This window comes from Mytilus edulis, chromosome 12 (genome assembly GCF_963676685.1).
Source record: "Mytilus edulis chromosome 12, xbMytEdul2.2, whole genome shotgun sequence".
Lineage (NCBI taxonomy): Eukaryota > Metazoa > Mollusca > Bivalvia > Mytilida > Mytilidae > Mytilus > Mytilus edulis.
The window spans coordinates 81,426,635-81,441,780 of NC_092355.1; the positions used below are offsets into that span (position 1 = coordinate 81,426,635).

Sequence of the window (15,146 nt, forward strand, 5' to 3'; positions counted from 1 at the left end):
GACCTCATTTTCATGGTTCATTGGTCAATGTTTAGATTTCTAGGTTAATGTTAAGTTTATGTGACAGTTGTAATAAAGCTTTATATTTGGGACTATCGACATAATATCAATGATTAGTAAAGAAGGCGAGACATTTCAGTGTGTGCACTCCTGTTCTTATAAATAGAAGAAATGGAAAAATGGGGATGAATAAAATTGAGAATGGAAATAGGGAATGTGTCAAAGAGACAACAACCTGATCAAAGAGCAGACATCAGCCAAAGGCCACCAATAGACTCTTAACACAGCGAGAAAAATACCACACCCAGAGAGGGACTTCAGCTGGCTTCTAAACAAAATGTGTACTAGTTCAATGAAAATGGATGTCACACCCAACTCCAAAACATTTAAATGAACTGAAATTAAAAAAACATACAAGACTGCTAGTCCGACATGGAACAGGCGCAAAAATGTGGTAGGGTAAGCATGGTATGTATGATCTCATCCTTCCCCTATAACTCTAGCCAATGAAGAAATAACTTACACACAGCAATATGCACAGTAAATTGCAGTTTAATAGAATTCTGAGTCCTATGTCAGAAAAAGATACAAAAGAAACTAAGCAAAATGACAATGATACATAAATTAACAAGAGACTGATTGCAGTTTCTGACATGCAAGCTTCAGACCACAGTTCAAATGATTGAAAGATTAAGACTTCATCATATGAAAGCTATTTAGTATCTATAAAAGCAAATCAAAATTTAGACCATCTACAGAAAATTCAGATTTTGAACAAAAATATTGTATGAACTGTCAAGGATTTGTATAGTTACTATACAAATCCTTGGAACTGTTAACATGTTTAAAATACATTATACAAAAAATAACTCCAGCTCTTTATACTCAGAAAATTAAATAAATGAGTTATTTTCATATAATTGATGAGACAGAAGCCACAACAAAAAATATAGTTTTTATGTATTATTGATCATTATTCTTTTAAAACATTGTGTCAAGGGAGACAATTTAAACAAAAAAATCCCGGATCTTTTCCCGAAGTTGATTTCATTTTAGCCACATACCGTTCGATACTTCTCATAGATTTTCTATGAGTAGATGAATAGTCTAGAGAACATGCAATAGCAAAATGGCAGCTTTTGAAAGAGTGAAACAGAACATTTCTAACGTCATTTGTTTCTCTTATTGTGAGCTATTTATTTAATTTTAGTCACCATCCAAGCAATGGTAAGTACATTGTTCTTCAGAGCGATTTTCATAACTTGACAATACCTCCTTTGTATGTATTTCTTGAAAATAGGGCACAGGTACTTGAAGATTTTCCAAGCTGGTGCCCAGTGGTGTTCATGTTTAATGAATTTCGCACATGTTTGGATAATCATGGATCAAACTTTAAAGATACCTTGATTTTATTGAATGTTTGTCAACTGTTTATATATATGGTACCATTGGTATTCGATTGACACAACCTAGGTGCACTGTGGAACCGTAGCTCTTGGGTCCTTATGGAATATTTGACTATTTGCAGACCATCTAGTCCAAATTTTATGACGTCTTGAAAGGCTATTATAATTTTTTTCTTTGACGCCTTACATCGATGATAATAAAAAATATAATAGTCTTTCAAGACGTCAAAATTTTTTGGACTACGGACCATCATGTTTTTAAAAAAAGGGCGAAAGATACCAGAGGGACAGTCAAACTCATACATGGATAATAAATTGACAAGCCATGGCTTAAAAAGGAAAGACAAACAGACAAATAATAGTACACAAGACACAACATAGAAAAATAAGAACCCCAGGTGCTCCAAAGGGGTAAGCAGATCCTGCATTCCATAACAGTCACCCAACTCGCGATGGCATCCATAAAATTGACGAAGGGATGATTTCCACCTCGACATTTGCTTGATTTGGAAGTCTTGGTTTAATAGCTTCCTTGTGAGCATGGGGAGTAGCAACCCTTATATCATGTACATTTTGTACATGTATATCAAGGAAATCATGATGGGAAATACAAGCACACAAATATTGTATCAATTTTGAGATACAATGTATATACTCTATGCAGGCGCTGCTGGATTGTTACTACATGTACATGCATGACATAGGTGTTTTGTTTTCTTTACAATTTTACCAAATGATTATAAATGAGGATCACCAATTTCAAACTCAAGCATGACAAGTGATATACATATATTTAAGAAAATATAGAAATTTATTAAAGGGGCATTAGTTGTCAAATTCATGTTCACAGACTACATGGACTACATACAATGTATAGATTCAAATTCTCACATTTGATTTATAACATATAATAAACTTGCTAAAAAAAATGTATATTATATATGGACCATAATTTGGTATTCGGCCTTTGGTTTCTTTTTGTATCCTTTTTTATAAGTTCTAAAATTTTAACTTTTATTTTGTGGGTTGTGTTGGTGTTAGAATAGTATGAATGGAACAATTGAGTTTTTCGAGAAAAAATTAATACATTTTGATTCACCGTTTACGTGACAGGAAACCAAACAGGAAACCAATCTTTATTTTCTTTATTTTGCACAATATAATTCAAAAGGCATAAATAAACACCATTACTAGTGTTACTTGCTTCATGTTAATATTTAAAATCTATTTTCAATGTTATATTAAAGTTTTTTTTAAACGTGACAGGAAACCATAAGAAACCGAAAGCATTTTTTTAGTTTTATTTTATTGCAAAATCTGCTTAAAATAATCTGAACAGTATACTTTTTCTTAAAATCCATCTTAAATGTAACAGTATTATAAAACTCCTAAATATGTGCTTGTTTTGAAAACAATTAGTACAATTTATTCAGAATTTTCCATATTTTCTTCATTGATACAGGATACCATAATCGTTGTATCTTGATGTTTTGGCCAAAAAAATATATTTATATTTGGTTTTGAAATTCCAGTTATATAAAATTTATTCCAAATCATTGGCAATGTAAAATTCTTTAAATCCAGTAAAGAAAAAAACTTTTAACTTGGAATTAAAATCTTTAAAATAGGCACCATGTGATATTTGTGACCTGTACACCATCTACATGGTTTCCACATTTTAACCTCTTTTAGTGGGCTAAAATCAATAAAGTACTTCCTTTCAAGTCATGCCTGGTAAAAGTTTACTTTTCCTTTGACAAGTTTATTGCGTTTCTGAAAAGTGTTTGCAGAACATGAATAAAAAAAATAATTAAAAATTGTGACAAAGTTACCAACTTTGTACATTCCTAGTGTAACGGTATATTAACATGCATTTTTCATTTAATTATCTTTATTCACCTAAAATATCCAGTAATATTTACTGCTGAAGCAAAATCAATCCAACGAACATCGGCACCATGATAAGAGACGTAATTTCGATTGAATTTTCCAAGGACCCTTTACATCGTTATTGGGCAACGTAGTGTGTTTAAACGTCGGTCAAATTTGAAATCGATTTTGTCAAGTCATTGGGCATTTATTTTCACACAAGATCGTATGTAACATTATGCACATAGGAATAATAATAGACCCCCGGTGCAATCTCTTTGAAAATTGTATTTTCCTTTTTTAAACAAGTCGAAACAAGTCTACAGATTATGTTTGCTAACATCCCGTTGGAAACAAAAACAATGTTTAGAACTAGTATATCGTATGTCCAGCTGTAAGGGCGTGATCACATGTTAGTCACATGTTTCACGCATGACCGGAAATGATTAGAACTTAAGGACAAAAACAATTTTAATAAATAACTGGACTTCTGTTTCGTGTGAAATGTAACGCATAACGATAACGTCATTTTCTTACTTAATTATTACAAAGATCAAAACAAGAATGTAAATCATCTCTGATTTACCTGTTTGAACATCTCGCGAGAGTTCATATTTGCATATTGTTTTTAAGAATTCTATTACAACAAAGCAGATTACGTCATCTAAAATTTGCGTTACGAAATCGGACACAAAAATCACGCCACTGTTCTTACATCTGCTACATAAATACTTATAGTTCTCGGCATTTTCTTCTCACTATTCTTATTAGTCGATGTTCTTTGTTATTTGAAAGCAAAAGTTACGAATTTGCCGGTGACGATTATCTATAAATCAGTCAGCGTTATGCTCTTCGGAAGCAAAAAGTAACGCGAGAAACGACACAAAAATACGGTTGTAGAATCTTTGAAATTCGTATATTTCAATTTTTTTTCTAGGGAAGAGTAGCATACACTTGTATGTTAATAAAAATAATGGCATCTTTAGATGTAGTTACAACTTTTCTTACAGTAATTCAAATTTTATCACTTTTCTATAGTTATAGGAAACAGAGCCCAATAGCAAATTATGGTCCATATAACCAAAGTCTAAAAAGTCTTAAATAAACAATTTACAATGCATGGACTCAGAACATGTATCAGAATTTTATGTGTATTCCACTGTAGACTCAATCTAATTACTATTGATCTGACATCTGCAGATGGTCATGAAATGATCTGAGACAAAATGTACATGTACATTGTATAAACATAAATAGACATGATATACAGTGCTCTAGCTAGAATTCAAAAGGGGCAGGGTGCCAGTGGAGGGCAGGGCACTTTTTTATGATAGGAAAAGGCACTGCTAATTTTTTTTGTCTACGTCCCTGCGTGTATCACGAGTTCACATATTTTTTTACTGTATATATTGTTAATAAAGATGCATTTATAAAGTTGTTGTTTTGATTATTTATTCTATAAAATTTGCATAAGAAAAGTCATTCATACTATATCATGTTCATAATACATGGCAATACACATTCATACTATTAACCAAAAGAGGCAAAATAAACTTACTATTCTCCCCACCCCCTCTGCTTCCAAAAGAAAGAACATAAACTAAACATCTCATAGTTTACCATACATGTACATGACAGAGTAGTTGTATTTCAAAATGTCATCTAGAGCTTGGCCCTCAAAACCTGTTTTCATTGTTCGTGTTTAAGAATATATTATTTAGTTTGGACATCATTCAAACAAATTTCATAATTCATATTTCTTTATTGAAAATGTATAAAACATGGATTGCCAAAAGTATGATTATCAAAAATAAATTGCAATATATATTTTTTTGTATGTTCAAAGACAGTTAATATCCTTAAGGTAACATTCTTATATAATTTTGTATTCAATTGGTTATTTTTTCCTATTTTTAGTGCTAGATAATATTTTAGGAGCACAATTTTGTAATAAGCATTTTCAGGGGAAATAACTCCAAAATTAATTTCCATGTTTATGTCTGCTTGTCGCTCACAAGTTGAGATGTACGATGTTTCTGTGTCAGAAGGCATAGTTTTATTTTGATTACTTCAATTCAATTCTAAATTCATGAAAGTCTTCATTTGCACACTCTTTCATTGTGACTTGAAGATGGAAAGAAAATGCCGACACATTCATCATATTTATGACAAAAAGGTACATTGTCTTAATTAAATTACCTAGTAATTAACACCTTTGAAGTCTTATCCACAATAATTGATTGTAATGACATGATAAACCTCATTACCTAGGGGCAATCACCAGGTGTCATATTTGTAATTTAACTTCTGATAAGAAACCGATGAAACAAAGGCAATTTTACCAAAATGGCACAAGGGTTTTTTGGAAAACGGCGTCAGGGCAGAAGGGCGCGACTGAGGGCACACAGGGCGCTGCTGAGGGCACCCAGGGCGCGGCTGAGGGCACCCAGGACGCGGCGCCCTTCTATTTTGGGCTAACGAGACCACTGATATATATGTATCCATGACAACCTAAAGTTGTTAATTTCTGTGTCATTTGGTCTCTTGAGCAAAATTTGCCACATTGGTCATTCAGTTATCCAAGTACAAAATTTGTGCTCAAAACACCAAATTCTATATGCATGATATGACATGTACATGATGTATGACAATGAATGAGTCAAAATGATTAAGTTTTATGAACAATAAAAGGAAAACAGTATGTTTTAAACTGAGAAAAGGTCCTAATGTTATGTATTATGATCGCTATATTAATGTGTCTTGGGTCTGTTGCCATTGTTGGATTGTTGTCTGATTGACAAATGAAAGGTTGCCATTGTAGGATTGCTGTCTTATTGACAAATGAAAGGGGTAGCATGTGTGGTATGATTTAGGAGATAACTGTATTGTATTTTAAGATCCGACGGCATCAATTGGGGATTTGATGGTCGCAAATTAAGTTTACTGGCGACGGGTTAGCGGAGACAGTAAACGGGTATTTGCGACCATCAAATCCCAAATTGATGCCGTCGGAGCTTAAAATACAATATTGTTATCTCCATTCTAATGAAACTGACAGAAAACAACGTTAAAACATGTATTTAGAATCTGTCATATGCCGTCTGCGCTTGCGCGTACGTCCCATAGCATCAATTGTCAATTGATGCCATGTGAGAAAGTGACGTTATCCAATCAAAAAGAACGTTACAAACGTTGTTGCATTAGAATACTAATTTGACAACTCTCTACCAGAGACCACATTTCTAGAATCTAACAATTATAGGCCACAGTAAGTCCTTTACAACGAGCAAAACATATACAGCAATTAAAATGCAGCATGTAAACATGGTAAAGATATTAAGTCTCGGAAATGAAAAAAGTAAACAATTTGGAATGAGAAAATTAAAATTGAGTTAACTACATGTACATTTGTATCTGATTTATTTACAACAATAAATGAAGAAAAAAATTATATACAGCAACAGACTTGGGGAAAATCACACATAGAATATGGTGAGGTTAAACGTGTCCTGGTGCCAAACCCTCACTTACATGTAGCCTGGATCAAGGGAACATTTCAACATAGGAACAAACTATAAAATTCAGTATATATTTTCTTTTTACCATAATATTGCCATTGAAATTTGTACAAATACTGTGAATTCATTATTATTCATTGGATACTAATTTTGTGGGTACAGGCTAGGTGAACCATGAATTTAAATATTCAACAAACTGCAAGTTTTCTACAGGCTTTGCCCAAATCAAATATTAAAGAAAATGCAGGTTTTCATCAATCCACGAAAATTGGTATCAACAAAAATACAAATGTAAATTAATCCACAGTACAATGAGTAAACAATGATAAATATACTCCAGGAAACAAAAGAACAATAAATAAATAAATCAGGAAACACTGTTACCATGGTTACATTTGTGCTGTGCTAGAGATTTAAAAATCGCATCCTGATAGATTCTTAATTTTTAGCTCACCTGGCCCAAAGGGCCAAGTGAGCTTTTCTCATCACTTGGCGTCCGGCGTCCGGCGTCGTCCGTCGTCCGTCGTCGTTAACTTTTACAAAAATCTTCTCCTCTGAAACTACTGCGCCAAATTTAACCAAACTTGGCCACAATCATCATTGGGGTATCTAGTTTAAAAAATGTGTTCGGTTACCCGGCCAACCAACCAAGATGGCCGCCATGGCTAAAAATAGAACATAGGGGTCAAATGCAGTTTTTGGCTTATAACTCTGAAACCGAAGCATTTAGAGCAAATCTGACATGGGGTTAAATTGTTTATTAAGTCAAGATCTATCTGCCCTAAAATTTTCAGACGAATCGGACAACCGGTTGTTGGGTTGCTGCCCCTGAATTGGCAATTTTAAGGAAATTTTACTGTTTTTGGTTATTATCTTGAAAATTATTAAAGATAGAAATAAACTGTAAACAGCAATAATGTTCAGCAAAGTAAGATTTACAAATAAGTCAACATGACCGAAATGGTCAGTTGACCCATATAGGAGTTATTGCCCTTTATAGTCAATTTTTAACCATTTTTCGTAAATCTTAGTAATCTTTTACAAAAATCTTCTCCTCTGAAACTACAGGGCCAAATTAATCCAAACTTATCCACAATCATCTTTTGGGTATCTAGTTTAAAAAATGTGTCCGATGACCCGGCCATCCAACCAAGATGGCCGCCATGGCTAAAAATAGAAGATAGGGGTAAAATGCAGTTTTTGGCTTATAACTCAAAAACCAAAGCCTTTAGAGCAAATCTGACAGGGGATAAATTGTTTATCAGGTCAAGATCTATCTGCCCTGAAATTTTCAGATAAATCGGACAACCCGTTGTTGGGTTGCTGCCCCTGAATTGGTAATTTTAAGGAAATTTTACTGTTTTTGGTTATTATCTTGAAAATTATTAAAGATAGAAATAAACTGTAAACAGCAATAATGTTCAGCAAAGTAAGATTTACAAATAAGTCAACATGACCGAAATGGTCAGTTGACCCATATAGGAGTTATTGCCCTTTATAGTCAATTTTTAACCATTTTTCGTAAATCTTAGTAATCTTTTACAAAAATCTTCTCCTCTGAAACTACAGGGCCAAATTAATCCAAACTTATCCACAATCATCTTTTGGGTATCTAGTTTAAAAAATGTGTCCGATGACCCGGCCATCCAACCAAGATGGCCGCCATGGCTAAAAATAGAAGATAGGGGTAAAATGCAGTTTTTGGCTTATAACTCAAAAACCAAAGCCTTTAGAGCAAATCTGACAGGGGATAAATTGTTTATCAGGTCAAGATCTATCTGCCCTGAAATTTTCAGATAAATCGGACAACCCGTTGTTGGGTTCCTGCCCCTGAATTGGTAATTTTAAGGAAATTTTACTGTTTTTGGTTATTATCTTGAAAATTATTATAGATAGAAATAAACTGTAAACAGCAATAATGTTCAGCAAAGTAAGATTTACAAATAAGTCAACATGACCGAAATGGTCAATTGACCCCCTAAGGAGTTATTGTCCTTTATAGTCAATTTTCAACAATTTTTATAAAATTTGTAAATTTTTACTAACATTTTCCACTGAAACTACTGGGCCAACTTCATTATAGATAGAGATAATTGTAAGCTGCAAGGATGTTCAGTAAAGTAAGATGTACAAACACATCACCATCACCAAAATACAATTTTGTCATGAATCCATCTGCTTCCTTTGTTTAATAGTCACATAGACCAAGGTGAGCGACACAGGCTCTTTAGAGCCTCTAGTTTAATTTTAATATTATCAATTAATTATATCTATCATGTCTATGATTATATATGTATGTAACCAGGATGTAGAACATTGTAATGTTTTCCTTTTATCAGTCAGGGGACTTTAACTTAAATGAGTGATTTTCTAAATCACTGATTCAAATAATATTATTTCCACAAAGGTTGGAAGTAACAGTTGTCTTTCTTTAATAATCACCTATTTAAGTAGTACAAATTAACCACTAGATTGATTGATTGTTGGTTACTTTACGCCGCATTAGCACAAAAAGGCTATATCGCGGCGAAACCACTAGAAGAAGTGATTTGATTTTATTGTAGCTTTAAATATAGAATACTAATGATCCAGGGACTAATTATGTTTCTAAAATTATCAGAACCAACATCTGTGTTGATAGGATGACCAGGTCATTTCAGGTGATGACCTTGTACTGAATCTAGAATAATGACACAAAAATCACTTGTTTTAGTACCATACCTCAATTTCCTTCCCTAAAATCACTACTTTAAGTATCATTATTTTAATAACCCCCACTAATTTAAACACCCCCGAACAGTGAAATTTTTATCGTGAACAGTAGAATTTTATTACATAATCTGAAAGATGAAACCTTGAACTTCACAGGAAAAACAAATCTGTTAAGAAAGTATTAGTGCATTATGTAAAGCCATTATTATAGCATTTTTTCAACTAAAATAGAATTTGCAGCTAAATGATAGCATTAAAGGCATAAACCTTGCTACTGAAAAGTAGCAAAAAAGTCATTTTTTTTTTCAATTTTACTGATGAAAAGATATTATCTATACCTATGTGTTTAAAATTTTGGTAAAACTACAAAATCACTTCGAATTTGCTACTTAAATAAGTGATTTAAAAATCACTTATAAAAGTAAGTCCCCTGACTGTTTATAGTTTCATTATTAATTGTTCAGTATGTTGTTAGACCATTTTTCATCGTCAAACAACATGTACATGAAAGACATGATGTATAAAAAATGATTTTGCCGTGCCTTATATGGCAACATGGTCTCCTACATTCACCTGAATTATCTTTGGAGTCTTTTCCTTTTCTGTCTGAATGGCCTGAATATCAGCTTCAATCTAATAAATAAAAAAAAAATGTTTCTTTATGACACAATGCATGTTATTTTTTGTAAAACTTGTTTAAGTTAGACCCTTGACTGATGACTGATGATGTACCAGACTTTCCATGTTGAAGTTTAAGAATGTTAAATGACCATATTACAGTATTTGATAGAAGAAATATATATTAGCTATTCTTAGACATGGTCATTTTAATAAAACATGTAAAACAAATGTCATGAATGTACATGAAGTTTTATATAGAAGAATAAGAAAAAGAATTGTTTATTTAATATAGTGCAACCTGAATTTAAAGTATATTATACTGCACTCGTTCTATTTGAGCAGTCAAAATGCGTTGACCGTATATTTCTATGTCATATACAGTCACTGACCTGATATCACTTTTCCTCTGACATGAATATTTAAATAGAAATTGTCGAAATTATGTTTAATTATTCATACGACCTCTTCAACCTGTTCTTGTTCTCAATGTAAACAACGATGCGTTTAACGACTCAAACTTATTTCTTTTGCAATTTTTCGGGAAAACATATTTCACTTTTTAATATTTTTTTGTTTGCAACCTATAGATCATTATGTTTTATGTTTATTGTTGATATTTTAGTCTGCAACGAATTCGTTCACCATTGATTGCGGTAATGATGTACATTTCATCGTGTTTTATATTTCTCCGTCTGTGTGATATGAGGCCTTTTTAAAGGGGGATTTTTCCCAATATTTAAATCAAAAAAATAACATTAACACAATAAACAACAATTGAAAATGTTTTTTTTTAGATTGCAGTATAAAGACAATAATAGTGCATTGACTTGACATATCAACGATATAAGGATTCGGCCCGAAATGGGGAAAATGCTCGGCACAGCCTCGCATTTCCCCGTTTCTAAGCCTCATCCTTATATCGTTGATATGTCAAGTCAATGCACTATTATTGTCTATTTATCATAACATTAAATACATAATATAAAACTTCAGCCAGCCGAAGAGGCTTATAATGCACTGTTCATGCTGTTTAAACCGTTATTTATCGAAACATATTATATATATTCCTCAATGTTTGGAATCGAAAACTATTGTAAATTACTACCAATATGTCTGTATGCGGTTTACATGAATATGTTAACAATTGTTTTAAGCACTTTTAATATCAAGAATCATTGCAGTAAGTTTTCAATAGATAGATAGATAGTTTATTCTCATAAAACCATGCAAGTACAAAGGTTATAGAATTCAGTAAAAACATTTTCAAGAACATGAAGAAGTCTTAGCAACTTGTATTCATTTATCATGTTTATAAGCCAAGTTAGAGCTTTGCCATGATTGTAGAGGGTCTAGTTGAAAGAGGTGTGTTTTGCAACAAATTAAGATAATAAATATGTTATTAGCAACAAAATTAAGAAATACATGTGTACACACACAAAGGTCCAGCTTGATACAAATTATTTTCTTTTAAAAAACGATTTAAATATATGACATGTATGATATATAAATATATAAACCAAGAAGAAGAAAAACAAACTGTTTAGTTTAGGAATATCAAATAAGAATACAGCTTTCATTTTGAACCATGCATTTCCCAACTGGCTTCAAAAACAAAATAATCATGATTAATTTCATCAAATTTTTAGCCATAAAACTTAACTCTTATTTCAAAAACAGCATCTCAGAATGTAACATCCAGTAGGTAACTCCTATCTTGCATGTTGTAATGTTATCTTTCGACAGAGAGAAGGAGTGAAGATCAAATGAAGATAGGGAAATGATTCCTTTAACAAGAAACTTTCGCCCCACAGCAGTTTAATTAACAATCCATATCAGTGTCTTTATCTTATACATACAACAAAATGAGGTAAAATAATATATCTTTATTTATTACAGCCGATTTAATTGAGTGTGTAGGGAAAGGTAGATTCCTTGGTTAGCTTGCTTGGTCGCTGAACCGTGAAGTCATTATTAGGTTAGGTATTTAGAGTAGACCAGTCTGACAGATAACCAATCTGTCTGTATGTTAGACTAGACTACTTTAAAAGACAAGTAATATACCTTACCTAATAATGACTTTACAGTTCAGCTAATAAGTAAGCTGACCTAAGGATTCTACCTTTCCCTACACACTCAATGAAATCAGCTGTAATTATCTGATATTTTATCCCATACAAGCCTCTGGGTTCACGATTGCATTTTTTTTTTATAAGAAAGCAACTTGTTTTAAAACTTGGGCTATACATGTTAAAGCTATAGTAAATTGATCAAGAGAATATAAAAGGCATTGAACATGCTTTTTTTGTTTATCATGAAAGGGTTTATCTTCATTGCTTATTTATAGGAAGAAGACTATATACCATCTTTGTTTGACAAAGACGATGAGGAAGGTTACGGACCAACAGACTTACTGGGTCAGTTAGAGAACTTCAGACAACAATGGAAGCAAGAGTTAATGAAAAAACACAATGATACCAATGATAGCAATACTAATGCTAATCAGACACCTACAGTAGAAGAAGAGGTAAGCAAGAGTTAATGAAAAACACAATGATACCAATGATAGCAATACTAATGCTAATCAGACACCAACAGTAGAGGAAGAGGTAAGCAAGAGTTAATGAAAAACACAATGATACCAATGATAGCAATACTAATGCTAATCAGACACCTACAGTAGAGGAAGAGGTAAGCAAGAGTTAATGAAAAAACACAATGATACCAATGATAGCAATACTAATGCTAATCAGACACCTACAGTAGAGGAAGAGGTAAGCAGGAGTTAATGAAAAACACAATGATACCAATGATAGCAATACTAATGCTAATCAGACACCTACAGTAGAGGAAGAGGTAAGCAAGAGTTAATGAAAAAACACAATGATACCAATGATAGCAATACTAATGCTAATCAGACACCAACAGTAGAGGAAGAGGTAAGCAGGAGTTAATGAAAAACACAATGATACCAATGATAGCAATACTAATGCTAATCAGACACCTACAGTAGAGGAAGAGGTAAGCAAGAGTTAATGAAAAAACACAACGATACCAATGATAGCAATACTAATGCTAATCAGACACCTACAGTAGAGGAAGAGGTAAGCAGGAGTTAATGAAAAACACAATGATACCAATGATAGCAATACTAATGCTAATCAGACACCTACAGTAGAGGAAGAGGTAAGCAAGAGTTAATGAAAAACACAATGATACCAATGATAGCAATACTAATGCTAATCAGACACCTACAGTAGAGGAAGAGGTAAGCAAGAGTTAATGAAAAACACAATGATACCAATGATAGCAATACTTATGCTAATCAGACACCTACAGTAGAGGAAGAGGTAAGCAAGAGTTAATGAAAAAACACAATGATACCAATGATAGCAATACTAATGCTAATCAGACACCTACAGTAGAGGAAGAGGTAAGCAAGAGTTAATGAAAAACACAATGATACCAATGATAGCAATTCTAATGCTAATCAGACACCTACAGTAGAGGAAGAGGTAAGCAAGAGTTAATGAAAAAACACAATGATACCAATGATAGCAATACTAATGCTAATCAGACACCTACAGTAGAGGAAGAGGTAAGCAAGAGTTAATGAAAAACACAATGATACCAATGATAGCAATACTAATGCTAATCAGACACCTACAGTAGAGGAAGAGGTAAGCAGGAGTTAATGAAAAACACAATGATACCAATGATAGCAATACTAATGCTAATCAGACACCTACAGTAGAGGAAGAGGTAAGCAAGAGTTAATGAAAAAACACAATGATACCAATGATAGCAATACTAATGCTAATCAGACACCTACAGTAGAGGAAGAGGTAAGCAAGAGTGAATGAAAAACACAATGATACCAATGATAGCAATACTAATGCTAATCAGACACCTACAGTAGAGGAAGAGGTAAGCAGGAGTTAATGAAAAAACACAATGATACCAATGATAGCAATACTAATGCTAATCAGACACCTACAGTAGAGGAAGAGGTAAGCAAGAGTGAATGAAAAACACAATGATACCAATGATAGCAATACTAATGCTAATCAGACACCAACAGTAGAGGAAGAGGTAAGCAGGAGTTAATGAAAAAACACAATGATACCAATGATAGCAATACTAATGCTAATCAGACACCTACAGTAGAGGAAGAGGTAAGCAAGAGTTAATGAAAAAACACAATGATACCAATGATAGCAATACTAATGCTAATCAGACACCTACAGTAGAGGAAGAGGTAAGCAAGAGTTAATGAAAAAACACAATGATACCAATGATAGCAATACTAATGCTAATCAGACACCTACAGTAGAGGAAGAGGTAAGCAGGAGTTAATGAAAAAACACAATGATACCAATGATAGCAATACTAATGCTAATCAGACACCAACAGTAGAGGAAGAGGTAAGCAAGAGTTAATGAAAAACACAACGATACCAATGATAGCAATACTAATGCTAATCAGACACCAACAGTAGAGGAAGAGGTAAGCAAGAGTTAATGAAAAAACACAATGATACCAATGATAGCAATACTAATGCTAATCAGACACCTACAGTAGAGGAAGAGGTAAGCAGGAGTTAATGAAAAACACAATGATACCAATGATAGCAATACTAATGCTAATCAGACACCTACAGTAGAGGAAGAGGTAAGCAAGAGTTAATGAAAAACACAATGATACCAATGATAGCAATACTAATGCTAATCAGACACCTACAGTAGAGGAAGAGGTAAGCAGGAGTTAATGAAAAACACAATGATACCAATGATAGCAATACTAATTCTTATCAGACACCTACAGTAGAGGAAGAGGTAAGCAGGAGTTAATGAAAAACACAATGATACCAATGATAGCAATACTAATGCTAATCAGACACCTACAGTAGAGGAAGAGGTAAGCAAGAGTTAATGAAAAACACAATGATACCAATGATAGCAATACTAATGCTAATCAGACACCTACAGTAGAGGAAGAGGTAAGCAGGAGTTAATGAAAAACA

At 33.0% G+C, this 15,146-nt stretch overlaps 1 protein-coding gene across 1 annotated transcript in view; it reads left to right on the top strand.

Moving 5' to 3' along the window:
* Window positions 1–1,050: 1,050 nt before the first annotated feature.
* The window catches only part of LOC139497255 (F-box only protein 9-like), a 42,091-nt gene continuing 27,995 nt past the window's right edge, over window positions 1,051–15,146 (top strand). Inside the window, exons 1-2 of the mRNA XM_071285415.1 lie at window positions 1,051–1,227; window positions 12,471–12,650. Of these exons, the coding sequence (XP_071141516.1) occupies window positions 1,225–1,227; window positions 12,471–12,650 (183 nt within the window). The 5' untranslated portion in view covers window positions 1,051–1,224. The remainder of the gene's footprint in view (window positions 1,228–12,470; window positions 12,651–15,146) is intronic.